The sequence below is a fragment of the Lactuca virosa genome, chromosome 5 (genome assembly GCF_052849685.1).
Source record: "Lactuca virosa cultivar CGN04683 chromosome 5, Lactuca_virosa_CGN04683_v6, whole genome shotgun sequence".
NCBI classification, from domain to species: Eukaryota; Viridiplantae; Streptophyta; class Magnoliopsida; order Asterales; family Asteraceae; genus Lactuca; species Lactuca virosa.
This window is the reverse complement of record NC_136430.1, coordinates 435,643,887-435,658,113: the sequence shown is the minus strand read 5'-3', so window position 1 is coordinate 435,658,113 and position 14,227 is coordinate 435,643,887. Positions and strand designations below refer to the sequence as shown.

Sequence of the window (14,227 nt, the reverse complement as noted above, 5' to 3'; positions counted from 1 at the left end):
CCCTGTTGCTATAGTGAGGATAACTCACCTCGCAAGTAGCTTGGAAGGTAGTGTCAAGCTCTTCCAAAAGTAGCTCCAACTCCAACACCTATATTCACCAATGTCCTTTGCTATCAATATTCAATTTACCAAAATACCCTCAGAAGTCAACTGGTCAACCCTTGGTCAAGGTCAAAGTCAACTATCAAGGTCAACAGTCTATGTTGACCTCAACTCGTTGAGTTCCCTCAGCTACGCGCCGAGTTCCTGACATAACTCTCCAACTCGCCGAGTAACTTGAGTGACTCGTCGAGTTTCTAGTGTCAGTGGCCGTAAACCCCTTGGCCAACTCGTCGAGTTTTCCCCTTACAACTCGCCGCGTTCATACGTGTCCAAAGGTTGGGAAAACCCTAGCTGACTCGCCGAGTCATTCGACTGACGCGCCGAGTCCAAGGCAATCTTCATCGGACTCGCCGAGTTGTTCATCCAACTCATCGAGTATAGGACCATCTTCATGTGGCTCGTCGAGTTGACTATGCGACTCGCCAAGTCTCTTCAGACCTTCATCCATACAGGTACTTTTTAAGCCATGCAGCGGCTCCATATTACAGATCCAAGCTTCTAAGGCATATTTATCACGTAAAGTTGCAAACTTTACGTGCATGCAAGGCGCTAGAGACTTTAAATGACCAATCTAAGCTTTTAATGGAGCTTTACACCTTAGGAGAGTCTCATTCTTACAAGAGTTGGAAGCTTTATGCACTTAAAGGCCCAAGAGAGTTCAGATCTGAAGTTACAACTTCAGATCTTGGCTTATACACAAGAAAAGCTTCCAAACATACTAGAAAAGCCCTAAAATTTACCCAAAAGGGATCTAGAAATGAAATGAAGTCAAGATAGCAATTTGATACCTTCCAGAAGATGCCAACTAAGATAGATTTCAGATCCCACACGTTCCTTGCTTCTGGATACTTGCTCTCCAAGTTCTTTTCTCCGAAAAATCCTCTTCCAAAGCTTAAGAATACACAAATGGGTGCACACTCACACGAATTAGGGTTTCTGGATTATGAAGAGGCTGTAAGGGGAGGCTAAGGAGGCCAATGATCCTTTAATTAGGGTGCAATACCCCGGAATTTAGGGTTTCATCTGCCAGCTCCTACTCGTCGAGTCCCTTCTTGGACTCGGCGAGTAGGTCACTAAAACACGCGGACCAACCCGCTGCTACTCGACGAGTGGGGCAGCCAACTCGTCGAGTAGACCTTGAAACCAAGAAATTCTTACATTAAGCAATACCTGAGAATCAGGGCCTTAAAATTATCCCCCACTTGAACTAGACTTCGTCCTCGAAGTCTGCCGCGTCGAACAGCTCCGGATAGTGCTCCCGCATCTCGGCCTCTGGCTCCCACGTCCACTCGGATGCCCTACGATGCTCCCATTGTACCTTCACCAAAGGTATCTCCTTGTTCCTCAGAACTTTCATCTTTCTCTCCAGTATGGCCACATGCCTCTCCACATAATTCAAGCTTTCATCGACCTGAATATCATCCAGCGACACCACTGCCTCCTGATCCATAATGCACTTTCGCAACTGCGAAACGTGGAAAGTGTTGTGGATCCGACTAAGCTCCTCCGATAGCTCTAGCCTGTAAGCCACCTTGCCAATCCTGGCAATGATCCTGAACGGCCCAATGTAACGGGGACCCAATTTCCCCCCTCTTCCTGAAGCGGATCACACCCTTCCAGGGTGAGACCTTCAGGAGAACCATATCACCCACCTGAAATTCTAGCTCAGATCGGCGTTTGTCGGCGTAACTCTTCTACCGACTCTGAGCGGTCTGCAGCCTCTGCCTAATCTGTCGAATCTTCTCGGTAGTCTGCAAGACTACTTCCGTCCGTCCCATCACCCTGTGTCCGGCCTCACCCCAACAAACCGGGGTGCGACATCTTCGCTCATACAACAGCTCGAAAGGTGGGGCGCCAATGCTGGAATGGTAGCTGTTGTTGTAGGCGAACTCTGCAAGCGGTAGGTGGGAATCCCAGCTCCCACCGAAATCAATGACACACACCCCCAACATATCCTCGAGGGTCTGAATAGTCCGCTCGCTTTGACCGTCAATCTGCGGATGGAATGTTGACCCGACTCGGCATGGTCCATTTGGGTTGCATGGCATCGGGACATTTGGATAGACCTTTTTGTGAGAAGAAGACATTTGTGACATATTAATATATTATAAGTTCTAATATATTAATATGAAATCATGTTATTTAATTAGTATTGATCAAGAGTTAATTTGGACTTAATTTAGTGATCAAAAGAGACTAATTAAATATATGGGGATTGATTGTGTAAATCATTCATTCTTATATATGTGGGCTTATGATCCAATATTCCTTATGTTGGGTTTAACCCATGTGGTGACCCATGGATAATCCATGGAGGTTAAAACCAATGGAGTATAAGGAATGGGTAAAGTCATGGGTTACATGGAGTAACCCTAATGTGCACACTATATAAGGACCCCTTTGGCTCAAGAATTGGACACAAGTGATACATATGTGAGGGCTAGTCAATTTGAGCTTGGAGTGTCTTCTTATCATGGTTATTCCAAGTGTTCATGATGTTGTGTGAACCATTTGAGGTGTCACACTTGGGGCACTAGGCTCTCAAGCTTCATGGAGTCAAGCAACATCAACAAGGTATGTATTCTATCTATCTTATTACCCTAGTATCAATGTTTTGGTATGCTAGTTAGGATAATACCTTGGATATTCATATTTGTATGTATAATAGAGAAAACATAGATCCAAGGTATTTAGGGTTGTATGTACACTTAGGAGTGTTAGAATGCTCATAACACAACAGTGGTATCAGAGCCTAGACTTGTTTTCTTGTTATACTTGCAAAATTGGCTAAAAATCAAAGTTTGGTGCTGTCTGCACAACAGACTCGCCGAGTCCATGAAGGGACTCGACGAGTCCAAGGCAAAAGGCATCCAACTCGTCGAGTTTGTTCATGCACTCGACGAGTTGGACTCCCAGACAGCATATCTTCGACTGTTTTGGCTGGAATTGGACTAGGAACATTACCCTAAGCTGTTTTTGAACTTATAAACTTGTTTTTGATGTGGTAATGTTCATGCTAATCCAATTTCAAAGATAATTGTCAATAGATTCATGTTTTTGTATTAGTTTAAAAGTTATGCTAATTACATGAAAAAGTTTGATGTGAATTATCTTTGTTCATATGAGTTGCTTAGATTAATAGAAAAGTTAATTGATTATGTGTTTTCAACCCATTTTAATCTAAGAGTTGATTCTAAAATGTGTTTTTGTAACTTGTCCTCAAGTTACATGAAAAGTCACTTTAAAGTTTCATAAAACTCATAAAGTTTTCCATAAGTTATGAATAAGGAAGAGTCACATTCTTTTAATGGTTTAATGTCTTCCATAACTTGTCCTCGAGTTATGGAACTTGAAGAGTTTTTTTAACTAAAACTACTTTAAACACATAAGTTATGGAATTGAATAGTTTTGAATAGTTTCAAAACTTTCCCTCAAGTTTTGGAATTTGAAAAGTTTTTCCTTATGAATACTTTAATTCCAAATTAAGCCCTTAGGATTTTAAAAGTTAAAATTCAACCCTTATACTTTATAATATTATAAGTTAATAATATATATATATATATATATATATATATATATATATATACATATATATGTATAAGAGCAAGTCGTCTTACCATTAGTAGGCCTCATTCACGAAGCCGATCTATAAGGGGGGGGGGGTATAAGGTTACTGCCTATAAAATGACAGTTTAATGGGTGTCCACTCTTACCCACCGATTCCGTGACTGGTGGAGGGTCGTTAGCCGAACGGGTAGGACAAGGACTATAACTCTCCCTTCATTAAAAGTATTAATGATAAATACTAAGTAACTAAAGACTTATAAATTCCCAATCTTAGTTACTTAGGAAAATGTGAATAAGGTGCTAATCCATGAAATTACACTTTGCACTTTGCTTAAGTCGGTTAGTGGAGCGTGTGTGGTTAACCGGCACACTAGATTGATTTAATAAGGTAGGCAAAGGGTAACTTAATATTTATCATAGTATCGGTAGAGCGTGTGTGGTTAACCGACACATCGATTAAGGGGTAAATATTAAGGGTACCAAGTAATTTGCATGGTTACTTCACACCTTGTTTTGTGATCCTCGGCATCCTAGTCACAAAACCTGAAGGGCACACTCGAGATTGAAACATGCCATTGAACAGTTCAATGAATCTCAAAGATCTAGGAGTTTCAAATCCAAGTAAAACCAAATTAAATTATTTCGTTTTCATGGTGGAAATTGGTGAATCGTCATTCGCCTACCTTCAAATATTTTATAGCTTGGATTACGGCATCCCTCTTCCAAGTTATAAAAGTATTGTGTTGGGTCCTAGCCTTAATATTTCATATTGGGTGTTATATTAAGGACTTTAAATCAACTATCTTGAATATCTCCCAAAGAATGTCTAGTTCAGACATCTATGATCATCCCAAAATCTATTGAAACAAGTTTTCCTAATGAAGATGGCGTGGAAATCATGCTTCTCTTCCTTCACCTTCTCCAATTATTCTCCCTGACCCACAAGTTCTTGAAAAGTTTAAGGTCACTCAAGCCCTATTGGGAGGCAAGGTCTAGGTGTGATCACATCTTGGAGATGAAGTCACATATTGACAATCCGGGAGAGTTGGGTGTCAAAGTCTGGAGGAAGTTGGATGTTCAATCACTTCCTAAGTCACATAGTGAGTTCCTTTGGGACTCCTATGAAACAGACTATGACATGACCCTTAAAGATCTTATCTATTTGCTTGGTGCTGCTGAATCAGCAATGATTTGGAACGATAGTAAAGCAAATTTGATTAGAAGATCAACTTCCCAAAACTTTATGGACAGTGACAATGGTGACACTGGAAATCCAGAAAAAGCATTCTCTTCCCAATGGAAAGGGATTGGCCATAGTCAACCCGGTTGACCAAATGGTAAAGAGAAAGGCTAAGTATGAGATAGTCCCATGTATCATTACTAAAGAGTCCATATGTTTCTATTGCCAAAGGAAAGAGGCATTGATTGCGAAGCTGCCTATTTACCTGAAAGATCATAAGGTTGATCAAGTCAAGAAGTTTGACTCAACTTCATGTAAAGTCCACTATCTAACTCTGTTAAGTTTCTATTATGAGATTATTATTACATGATGTGACTAGGTCACATGTTGATGTATTAAGAATCAAATAAAAATGAAGAAACTTAAAGGAAGTATATGCTGATTCTGATCGCGAAGATGGATCTCGATCGCATGGTTCAGTGATCAGAATTTTGAGTTGTTGCTTAGGAGTTATGATATATTGCTTAGGAATAGATAACAACAAGTTTTTCATATGCTTTTGCACTGTAAGGATAAGTTTTTCCGCAAAGTTTTAAAATTAAAGGAAATTTTTTATTTTATTTATTCTAAGTATCCTTACAATGGAATTTGTGGAAAAAAAAATTGTTGCTTATATGATTCCTTTGATAGCAATAATGGAAAATGGATTTGTTTCTTTCATTTGTGGTAGTGTCAAAATTTACCAAATAAGGAAAGATTTTCATCACCCAAGGTTTCAGTTGGATAGAAACTTGGAAATCATGCAAGTTGTATAGTATGATGAATGAGAATTTTCATCTTTGGAAAAATTAAGATTAATTCCTTGTTCACATGTATATGTGAGTCAAGTGAAGGACTAAGGGATCGAGTACACATTCTGGTGCACTGATCAAGTCCACCACAAAAGATCGATAAGACTATTCGTCATGATTTACTAAAGTTTAGTAAATATGTTTATACTTACCAGTTTAAGTATAATTCTGAAACATTGGAAAAGTTTCGATGTATGGCAGAACGAATAAGAAGAATCAAATTACGTAGAAAGATAAAAGTTTCTCAAATCTGAAAAGATGGGAGAGTACTTTAGTATCAGGTTTTGTGAACATCTTAATGATTTAGAAATCATATCACAATTAGTCCTCTAAGGTCATCTTAGTGCATTCTTATGACTAAGAAGAGGAGTCATGAATTGTTGAAATGGTTAAATCAGGAAGATGAGTTATACTTCGTTCCAAAACAATTCTTAGAGTCATACTCCAAGATTGTAACTTGCGTGACATATCTTAAAGAAGGTTTATTAACACTTGTCAAATGTAAGAGTAAATGTTTTCTACTTTTACATTTGAAGTTAGTAAGTTGTGATGTTTTGGATAAAACAAAGACCAACTTAGGCCAATTGTGTGAAGTGTTTGTCTTGATTAGAATCCACACTATCCCTTGAATATTTGACAAGAGAGTCTTATATGTCAAGAGGACAGTGGGAGTCTTAAAGGTCTTGAAAGTCTCAAGAACTAATCAAGAATAAAACCTGAGATTCTTCACTAGCACACGACTTGAAGTTTATAACCTATTGTGTTGACATATTATGTGTCATTCCAGTTAAAGTTGGCTTTGCATAGGAGTTCTGAAAGTTCTCAATTGGTTGCATAACAACTTGGAAGCAATGGCAGGCCCTGTACTGCCAGGTGGCAAGAAGTTAAGATTGCATAAGTTCGGTCCATATGAGTTTGAATTTGTCACTAACCTTATCTTGTGATTATGGTTTTGACAAATTCACGTGGATGAGAACGCATACACCATAAAAATCTAAGGGTCATAAGGTTTCTCTCCGATTCATGAAAATGATGGTGAGGAAACACTTCCACCAAGTAGATTTTAAGTAAGATAGCAATTGTGATCTTTGCATTCTCAAAGTCGTTAGTGGAGCGTGCGTGGTTAACTGGTACACTAACATGGACTTATGAGAAATGAAAAAATCTAAACAATTGAGACTATGATTACGACATCCCTTTTCATAGTTCTTAAATTATTTAGACACACCTGTAAGCTATCTAAGATAAGGTGTATGATATTGATAAAGTCTTATCAAAGCAATCTAGTATCAGAAATCTGAACTTTGGTAAGAAAGTCAATAAAGTATTGTTTTTCTAGAAGTCCAGCTGTTTTTTGAGTACATGTCAAAGCTAGTGGGAGCATAAGTGTTATGCTATTAATCATCATGTTAGTGGGATCATGATAATTATAATAAGAATTGCAAGTTAGCAATGTTAATTATAGAAAACAAAAGTTTCAATTCTTAAAGTTGCAGGGGTTGAAAAAGTTGTTTTGCTATAATTAAGGGAGATGATATACTTCATTTCAATTCTAAAAGCTTAGATTGAAATTTTTAATCACCTTTAGTCAAGAATATATATATATATATATATATATATATATATATATATATATATATATATATATATGAATTTCATGTTGGATTGGTTCAACTTAAGGAAATTCTATATATTGCGTTCTCAAAATTCGATTATGATTACAACATCCCTCTTCATAGTCAAATTTTGAAAACATGGGAAATAAAAATTTTGTAGCAAAAGATTAGGTTAGAATCATGTCTTTATGTGAGACATCATGAATCGTGTCCCATTTGCTTTAGGTACAGGATCGATTGCATGTGCTATACTCTTTGTCCTTTCTAAATTTTCCAAATGCCCAGAGGCATTAAGAAGGGAAAAGGTCTAGAATTGGATATGACTAAAAATATTAAGCAATTGTCGAGGACAATCTAAGGTTTACCAAAGATTGGTTGCTCAGGGACAGTTGGAAGTATAGTGCTAAGTTTGGAAGGACCATATTGACATATTCTGAAAAGAGGCAACTCTTGTTCAGGAGTGATAGTCAAAATGGGAATATGGAGTTGTCTCCATAGATGGAAGCAATCTGTGTAAGATTAGAAAAACTTAATGCAAGAAGCATGTTCAAAGAATTGTACCTTGAATATGAGACTTTGTTTCCATGGAGTAGATCTTCATTGGAATACCCTGTAATGATTGTTGACAAGTCTTTGTGACTTTGTACACATTCATTACAAGAGGGTAGTGCATTTAAGTTTAAAATCTAACATATTTCGATAAATGATAAGAATTTGGAATTCTTACACTTACGATAAAGATTTGGGTGTGTGAAATTAGAATCATTGAAAGTATGTTCAATTGGTTTATTTCACAAAGTAATGATCATAGACAAACATAGAGTGCATACTTGGTGTATGGCAAAGCTATTGTTTAGAAAACATAGTGTACATGCTTGGAGCATGGGACAACTATTGTTTTAATTCAAGTATAAAGTTGATAGTTTGAAACAGTATACAATGAATAATGTGTAATCAATATGGTGATAAATAAAATATGTTTTATTTATATTCATAAGTTCTGAGACCATATTGGATTCAATTATTCTTGTGTTTCATTTTGTATGTTTTGACTTCCAGAATAAACTAGGTCACTCTTCCCGAATGACTAAGTTATTCAAACCATCCACAGTCGATAATATGTTGGAAGTAGGTATTAAGGCAAGACTGTCATGAATCGGGTTTGTAGATGTCCAAGGTAGTGGACATAGCCAAGAGGTGCTACAACATTCATGAGTGCTCATAAGTTCTGAGTATTGGATTCAACCCGCGCTCATTTGAATCACTTCATGGATTCTATCATGAGTATTGTAACATCCATAAAATTCGAGCCAATTTAAAACTTTTTAAAACATTTCAAAACACATGATTATTACAAACTTGTTTTCAAAATAGTATCTTGTCAGAGTATCACAGAATCAAATCATAAAATCATAAAAATGTGAGGAGCGGTACGATCACGCCTTTGCCTTCCCGCGATCATCAGAAGTACCTGAAACAATAATCGATAAATGTAAGCTCGAAGGCTTAGTGAGTTACCCCCAAAATACCAACACCATACAGTCATAATCGTATCATATAACATAATAGCAAACAACATGCATAATGAGCCATCAGTCTGACTGGACCGAATCCCGGTCCACAGTCTATCTGGACCGCTCTCCGAGCCCTCGGCACGTCTGGACCGCCCTCCTCGGGGCCTTCAGCCTATCCGGACCGCTCGCTGGGCCTTCGGCCTGACTATATTTGCCCGGCCCGGGCCTGCAATCTACCCGGTCCGCCCAGGGTGTCTTGGCCTACTGCACACAGCAGGACCTACCTCAACCCTTTCCCCAAACAAACAAACAAGTGCACACATATATATATAAACAAGTAAACATGCAGATCTAACAGATCACTAATCATGGCAACCATCCTATAACCAGGATACCGATCTAACCGATCTCTAGCATAGCAATCATCATAAACCAGGATGAAACCTAACATAGCAACCATCCTAAACCAGGATGAATTCTAGCATAGCAATAATCATAGCAACCATCCTAACCCAGGATGTAATCTAACATAGCAATAACATAACGACCATCCTAACCCAGGATGGAAATCATAAAGGGCCGACCTTGGTGCCGTAGACTCTGTTGCTATAGTGAGGATAACTCACCTCGCAAGTAGCTCGGAAGGTAGTGTCAAGCTCTTCCAAAAGTAGCTCCAACTCCAACACCTATATTCACCAATGTCCTTTGCTATCAATATTCAATTTACCAAAATATCCTCAGAAGTCAACTAGTCAACCCTTGGTCAAGGTCAAAGTCAACTATCAAGGTCAACAGTCCATGTTAACCTCAACTCGTCGAGTACCCTCAGCTACTCGCTGAGTTCTTGACATAACTCGCCAACTCGCCGAGTCACTTGAGTGACTCGTCGAGTTTCTAGTGTCAGTGGCCGTAAACCCCTTGGCCAACTTGTCGAGTTTTCCCCTTACAACTCGCCGCGTTCATACGTGTCCAAAGGTTGGGAAAACCCTAGCTGAGTCGCCGAGTCATTCGACTGACCCGCCGAGTCCAAGACAATCTTCATCGGACTCTCCTAGTTGTTCATCTAACTCTTCGAGTACAAGACCATCTTCATGTGGCTCGTCGAGTTGACTATGCGACTCGTCGAGTCTCTTCAGACCTTCATCCATACAGGTACTTTTTAAGCCATGCAGCGGCTCCATATTGCAGATCCAAGCTTCTAAGGCATGTTTATCACGTAAAGTTGCAAACGTTACGTGCATGCAAGGCCCTAGAGACTCTAAATTACCAATCTAAGCTTCTAATGGAGCTTTACACCTTAGGAGACTCTCATTCTTACAAGAGTTGGAAGCTTTATGCACTTAAAGGCCCAAGAGAGTTCAGATCTGAAGTTACAACTTCAGATCTTGGCTTATACACAAGAAAAGCTTCCAAACATACTAGAAAAGCCCTAAAATTTACCCAAAAGGGATCTAGAAATGAAATGAAGTCAAGATAGCGATTTGATACCTTCCAGAAGATGCCAACTAAGATAGATTTCAGATCCCACACGTTCCTTGCTTCTGGATACTTGCTCTCCAAGCTCTTTTCTCCAAAAAATCCTCTTCCAAAGCTTAAGAATACACAAATGGGTGCACACTCACACGAATTAGGGTTTCTGGATTATGAAGAGGCTGTAAGGGGAGGCTAAGGAGGCCAATGATCCTTTAATTAGGGTGCAATACCCCGGAATTTAGGGTTTCATCTGCCAGCTCCTACTCGTCGAGTCCCTTCTTGGACTCGGCGAGTAGGTCACTAAAACACGCGGACCAACCCGCTGCTACTCGACGAGTGGGGCAGCCAACTCATCGAGTAGACCTTGAAACCAAGAAATTCTTACATGAACCAATACCTGAGAATCGGGGCGTTACAATGGTCTTTTTACCCATATATGGATTGTTGGTTTTGGGTTTGGAACCCAAATGTTAATCGATTGTTTTCATGTTTTATAGTGCGGGGATTCTAGCGGATCTGCAGTCAGAGATATATTCGTGAGTTCAGCTGTCGAGGTGAGTTTCCTCACTGTACTATGGGTCAAAGGCACCAATGCCGGCCTAATTGGTTTATGTATTATAGGAAGACCAGGGGGTGGCCCTTGACAAATTTGTATGAAAGACCAGGAGGTGGCTCCTGACACATCTGTATGAAAGACCAGAGTTTGGACTCTGGCAGTTAAGTAGATGAGTAGTTGTAGATTGTATGCTAGTTGTCTTTGTGATGCTTGCATGGAAGACCAGGAGGTGGCTCCTGACACTTGTCTGTAAGACCGATGGTTTTGGCCCCCGACCTGGCAAGGAAAGTCCATGATACGGCTCGTGGCATAATGACAAGACTATGGTTGGCACATAGCACCTCCTATCACATGTTTGATATGTATGATATGCATGACTCGTATGTTTTGTATAGTATATGGTAGTTTGGGGAACTCAATAAGCTTCGTGCTTACAATTGTTGTTTATGGTTTCAGGTACTTACGGTTCGAAAGGGAAGGGTGCGGCTTGATCGCAGCGCATACACCCGTGTTTTCCGCAATTCGTGATTTTGGGATTGTACTCTGATAATTGTTTTAATCTGAAATACTTTTAAATGTTTGAATAAAGGGGATACCCCTGTAAGATCCACACATGCATGTTTCAGATTAAAACAATTATCAGAGTACAATCCCAAAATCACGAATTGCGGAAAACACGGGTGTATGCGCTGCGATCAAGCCGCACCCTTCCCTTTCGAACCGTAAGTACCTGAAACCATAAACAACAATTCGAAGTGAACGTTGCTTCTTTGTTTTCCTTGTGAATTGCGATTTATGAAATTCAAAAACAGGGATGCAGTAGCTCCCAAATCGTTTTTTTTTTTGTGAATTACGATTTATTTGAAATCTTTTTTAGGGAGTTTGTGAATATTGATTTTTTAACAACGATGATACAGAAAGATAGGAGATATTTTTTTTTCTTTAAAATGATAAGCAAGCAACGATTATTTGAAATCGTTTTTTTAAAGAATTTATGAATTCGGATTTCTTCACAACGATGATCAAGGAATGTTACGATTTTTTTTTTCTTTTTTTTTTCTTTTCAGAACAACAGCAACGATCAAGGAAATTTAGTTTTTTGCGGAATTTCTTTTTTCTGAAAAATGAACCATTAACAAAAACTACATAGTATATATATATATATATATATATATATATATATATATATATATATATATATATATATATATATATATATATATACACATCAGTTTCCTTGCCTTTAAAGCTCTCTCTCTCTCTCTCTCTCTCTCTCTCTCTCTCTCTCTCTCTCTCTCTCTCTCTCTCTCTCTCTCTCTCAGGTTTCTTGAATGTCCAGAGAAAGGTACATCAATATCCCTCTCTAAAATGATCAACTTATTCAAGCAGATTAACACCTTTTAATATACTAGTTACTTTTAAAAACACAGAGATCAATGAAAAGTTACATGCTTGATCACCAGATTAATTTGACCTTTTCCAGAAATCAATCATAAAAAGCTTCCATCTTTCTTGTTGTTTATGGTTTCCTAATTCTGGTTTCTATGGTAGTGGTGTTAGGGAATTCTATGATGATGCTGGTAAGAGGATAAAGAGAGAGATCGATGCGTATCTAAACACCACGACGATGGGGCATATGGGGAGGAGACAGATATTGATTCCGGCACCAGGGACTTTGAACACGATCACACCATGTGCTGCGTGTAAGCTCTTGCGGAGAAGATGTGCAGAAGAGTGTCCATTTTCACCTTATTTCTCACCTCATGAACCTCATAAGTTTGCTGCTGTTCACAAAATCTTTGGTGCCAGCAACGTCTCTAAGTTGCTCATGGTATGCTCTTTCCATCTGTTTAAGTGGTTAAAACTTAATGATACTAACCTGAGAGTCTCGAGTTTGAATCTAATTAGGTGTTGTTTTTAGATCTTTTTAAGTTTGTTGATCATTTAGCCGACTTTTTTCTTCCGAATATTTTTCTTTCAAAGAAATTAGAAACTAAACAAATAACGCACGACATTGAGTTTGAACATAAAAGTACCAGATTTACAGATTTAGTTAGATGCTAATTGTACCAAAAATTGCAAAATTTTCTTCCCTATCATTTTCATGAAAAACAGCTAAAAACAAAGAAAATACGCACACGGTGTGAATGAGTCTTAAATAGACAACTATTTGTTTCAAACACTCAGATTCGATAATAATTACGCCGAAAGATGCGAGTTTTACTTCCTTTTTTTTCTTTAAAAATCGACCAGAAATGTAAAAACAAAAAAACATACACATGAATGTTAACGGTGAGTTTTAATTAATCATATAAGCATTAGATTAAAGACTCGATCGGTTGGATACTTCGGATACTGAATTGCTAGTTTTTTTTTCCATTTTTGGTCCGATTAGATATTTAACGACGAGAACACAAAGAGTGAGATTAACGACCTTTAAACTGTACGATGAATAAGCTTCAAAATTTTAAAGGAGCCGATTAGATGATCCATTTTTCGATTTCATTTAGGGTTTATATACACATCTCTTATTTTCATTTGATTTTGTTAATTAGGAGGTGCCTGAAAGTCAAAGAGCAGATGCGGCAAACAGTTTGGTATATGAAGCAAATGTTAGGCTAAGAGATCCAATCTATGGCTGCATGGGTGCAATTTCTGCATTACAACAACAAATTCAATCTCTGCAAGCTGATCTCAATGCAGTTAGGGCTGAAATTTTGAGATACAAGTACAGAGAAGCTGCTGCAAATACTCATGACATCAACATTATTGCTTCTACTTTGGTTTCCGCCGGTCCCATCTCGGTGGCTCAGCTGTCATCCATCCCAGCGCCGCCTACACCACCACCACCACAACCGTCCATTGTCATCTCATCTTCTTCTTCGTCATCATCTTCATCTTCTTCTTCATCGTCAGTTCATCTTTATGGGATCCCTTCTAGCACTTCTGGTTATAGTACTAGCACCATTCCTAATAATAATGTATCAAGTTACTTTGCTTGACCATATGTAACCCTAGTTTTTTTTTCTTCCCCCTTCTATATGAGTTATAAAAGGATAACTAATTAAATGATTATTTTGTAGTAGGGTATTAATAATCTTGTGTTTTTCTCTCACTTTTTATTAGGAATTTAATCTCAAGAAATTGGATGTTGATGTTTATACATTTAGTAAGTTTCATCTCGTTGGGTATGGAAAAAGTTTGAAGTGCAAATCAGTAGAGAACTTGTTTCTTGTTATGATTTTGAATCAAATGTTACAACGATACACAATAAATATCTACTGAGTATTGACTATCAGGGTTGCTTGATTGCGAAATACAAAGTGTGATCGACATGCAGTGATCTTTATGTATAATTGCATATCAAA

General features: G+C 38.3%; 1 protein-coding gene across 1 annotated transcript; it reads left to right on the top strand.

Annotated features, from left to right (window-relative positions):
- The first annotated feature begins 12,103 nt into the window (after nt 1-12,103).
- On the top strand, nt 12,104-14,019 carry LBD13 (LOB domain-containing protein 13). Its single transcript, XM_079049662.1, has 3 exons — nt 12,104-12,204; nt 12,411-12,690; nt 13,415-14,019. Exons 1-3 carry the CDS (start codon nt 12,191-12,193, stop codon nt 13,859-13,861), a joined length of 741 nt encoding a protein of 246 aa, XP_078905788.1. The 5' UTR covers nt 12,104-12,190; the 3' UTR covers nt 13,862-14,019.
- The last annotated feature ends 208 nt before the right edge of the window (nt 14,020-14,227 follow it).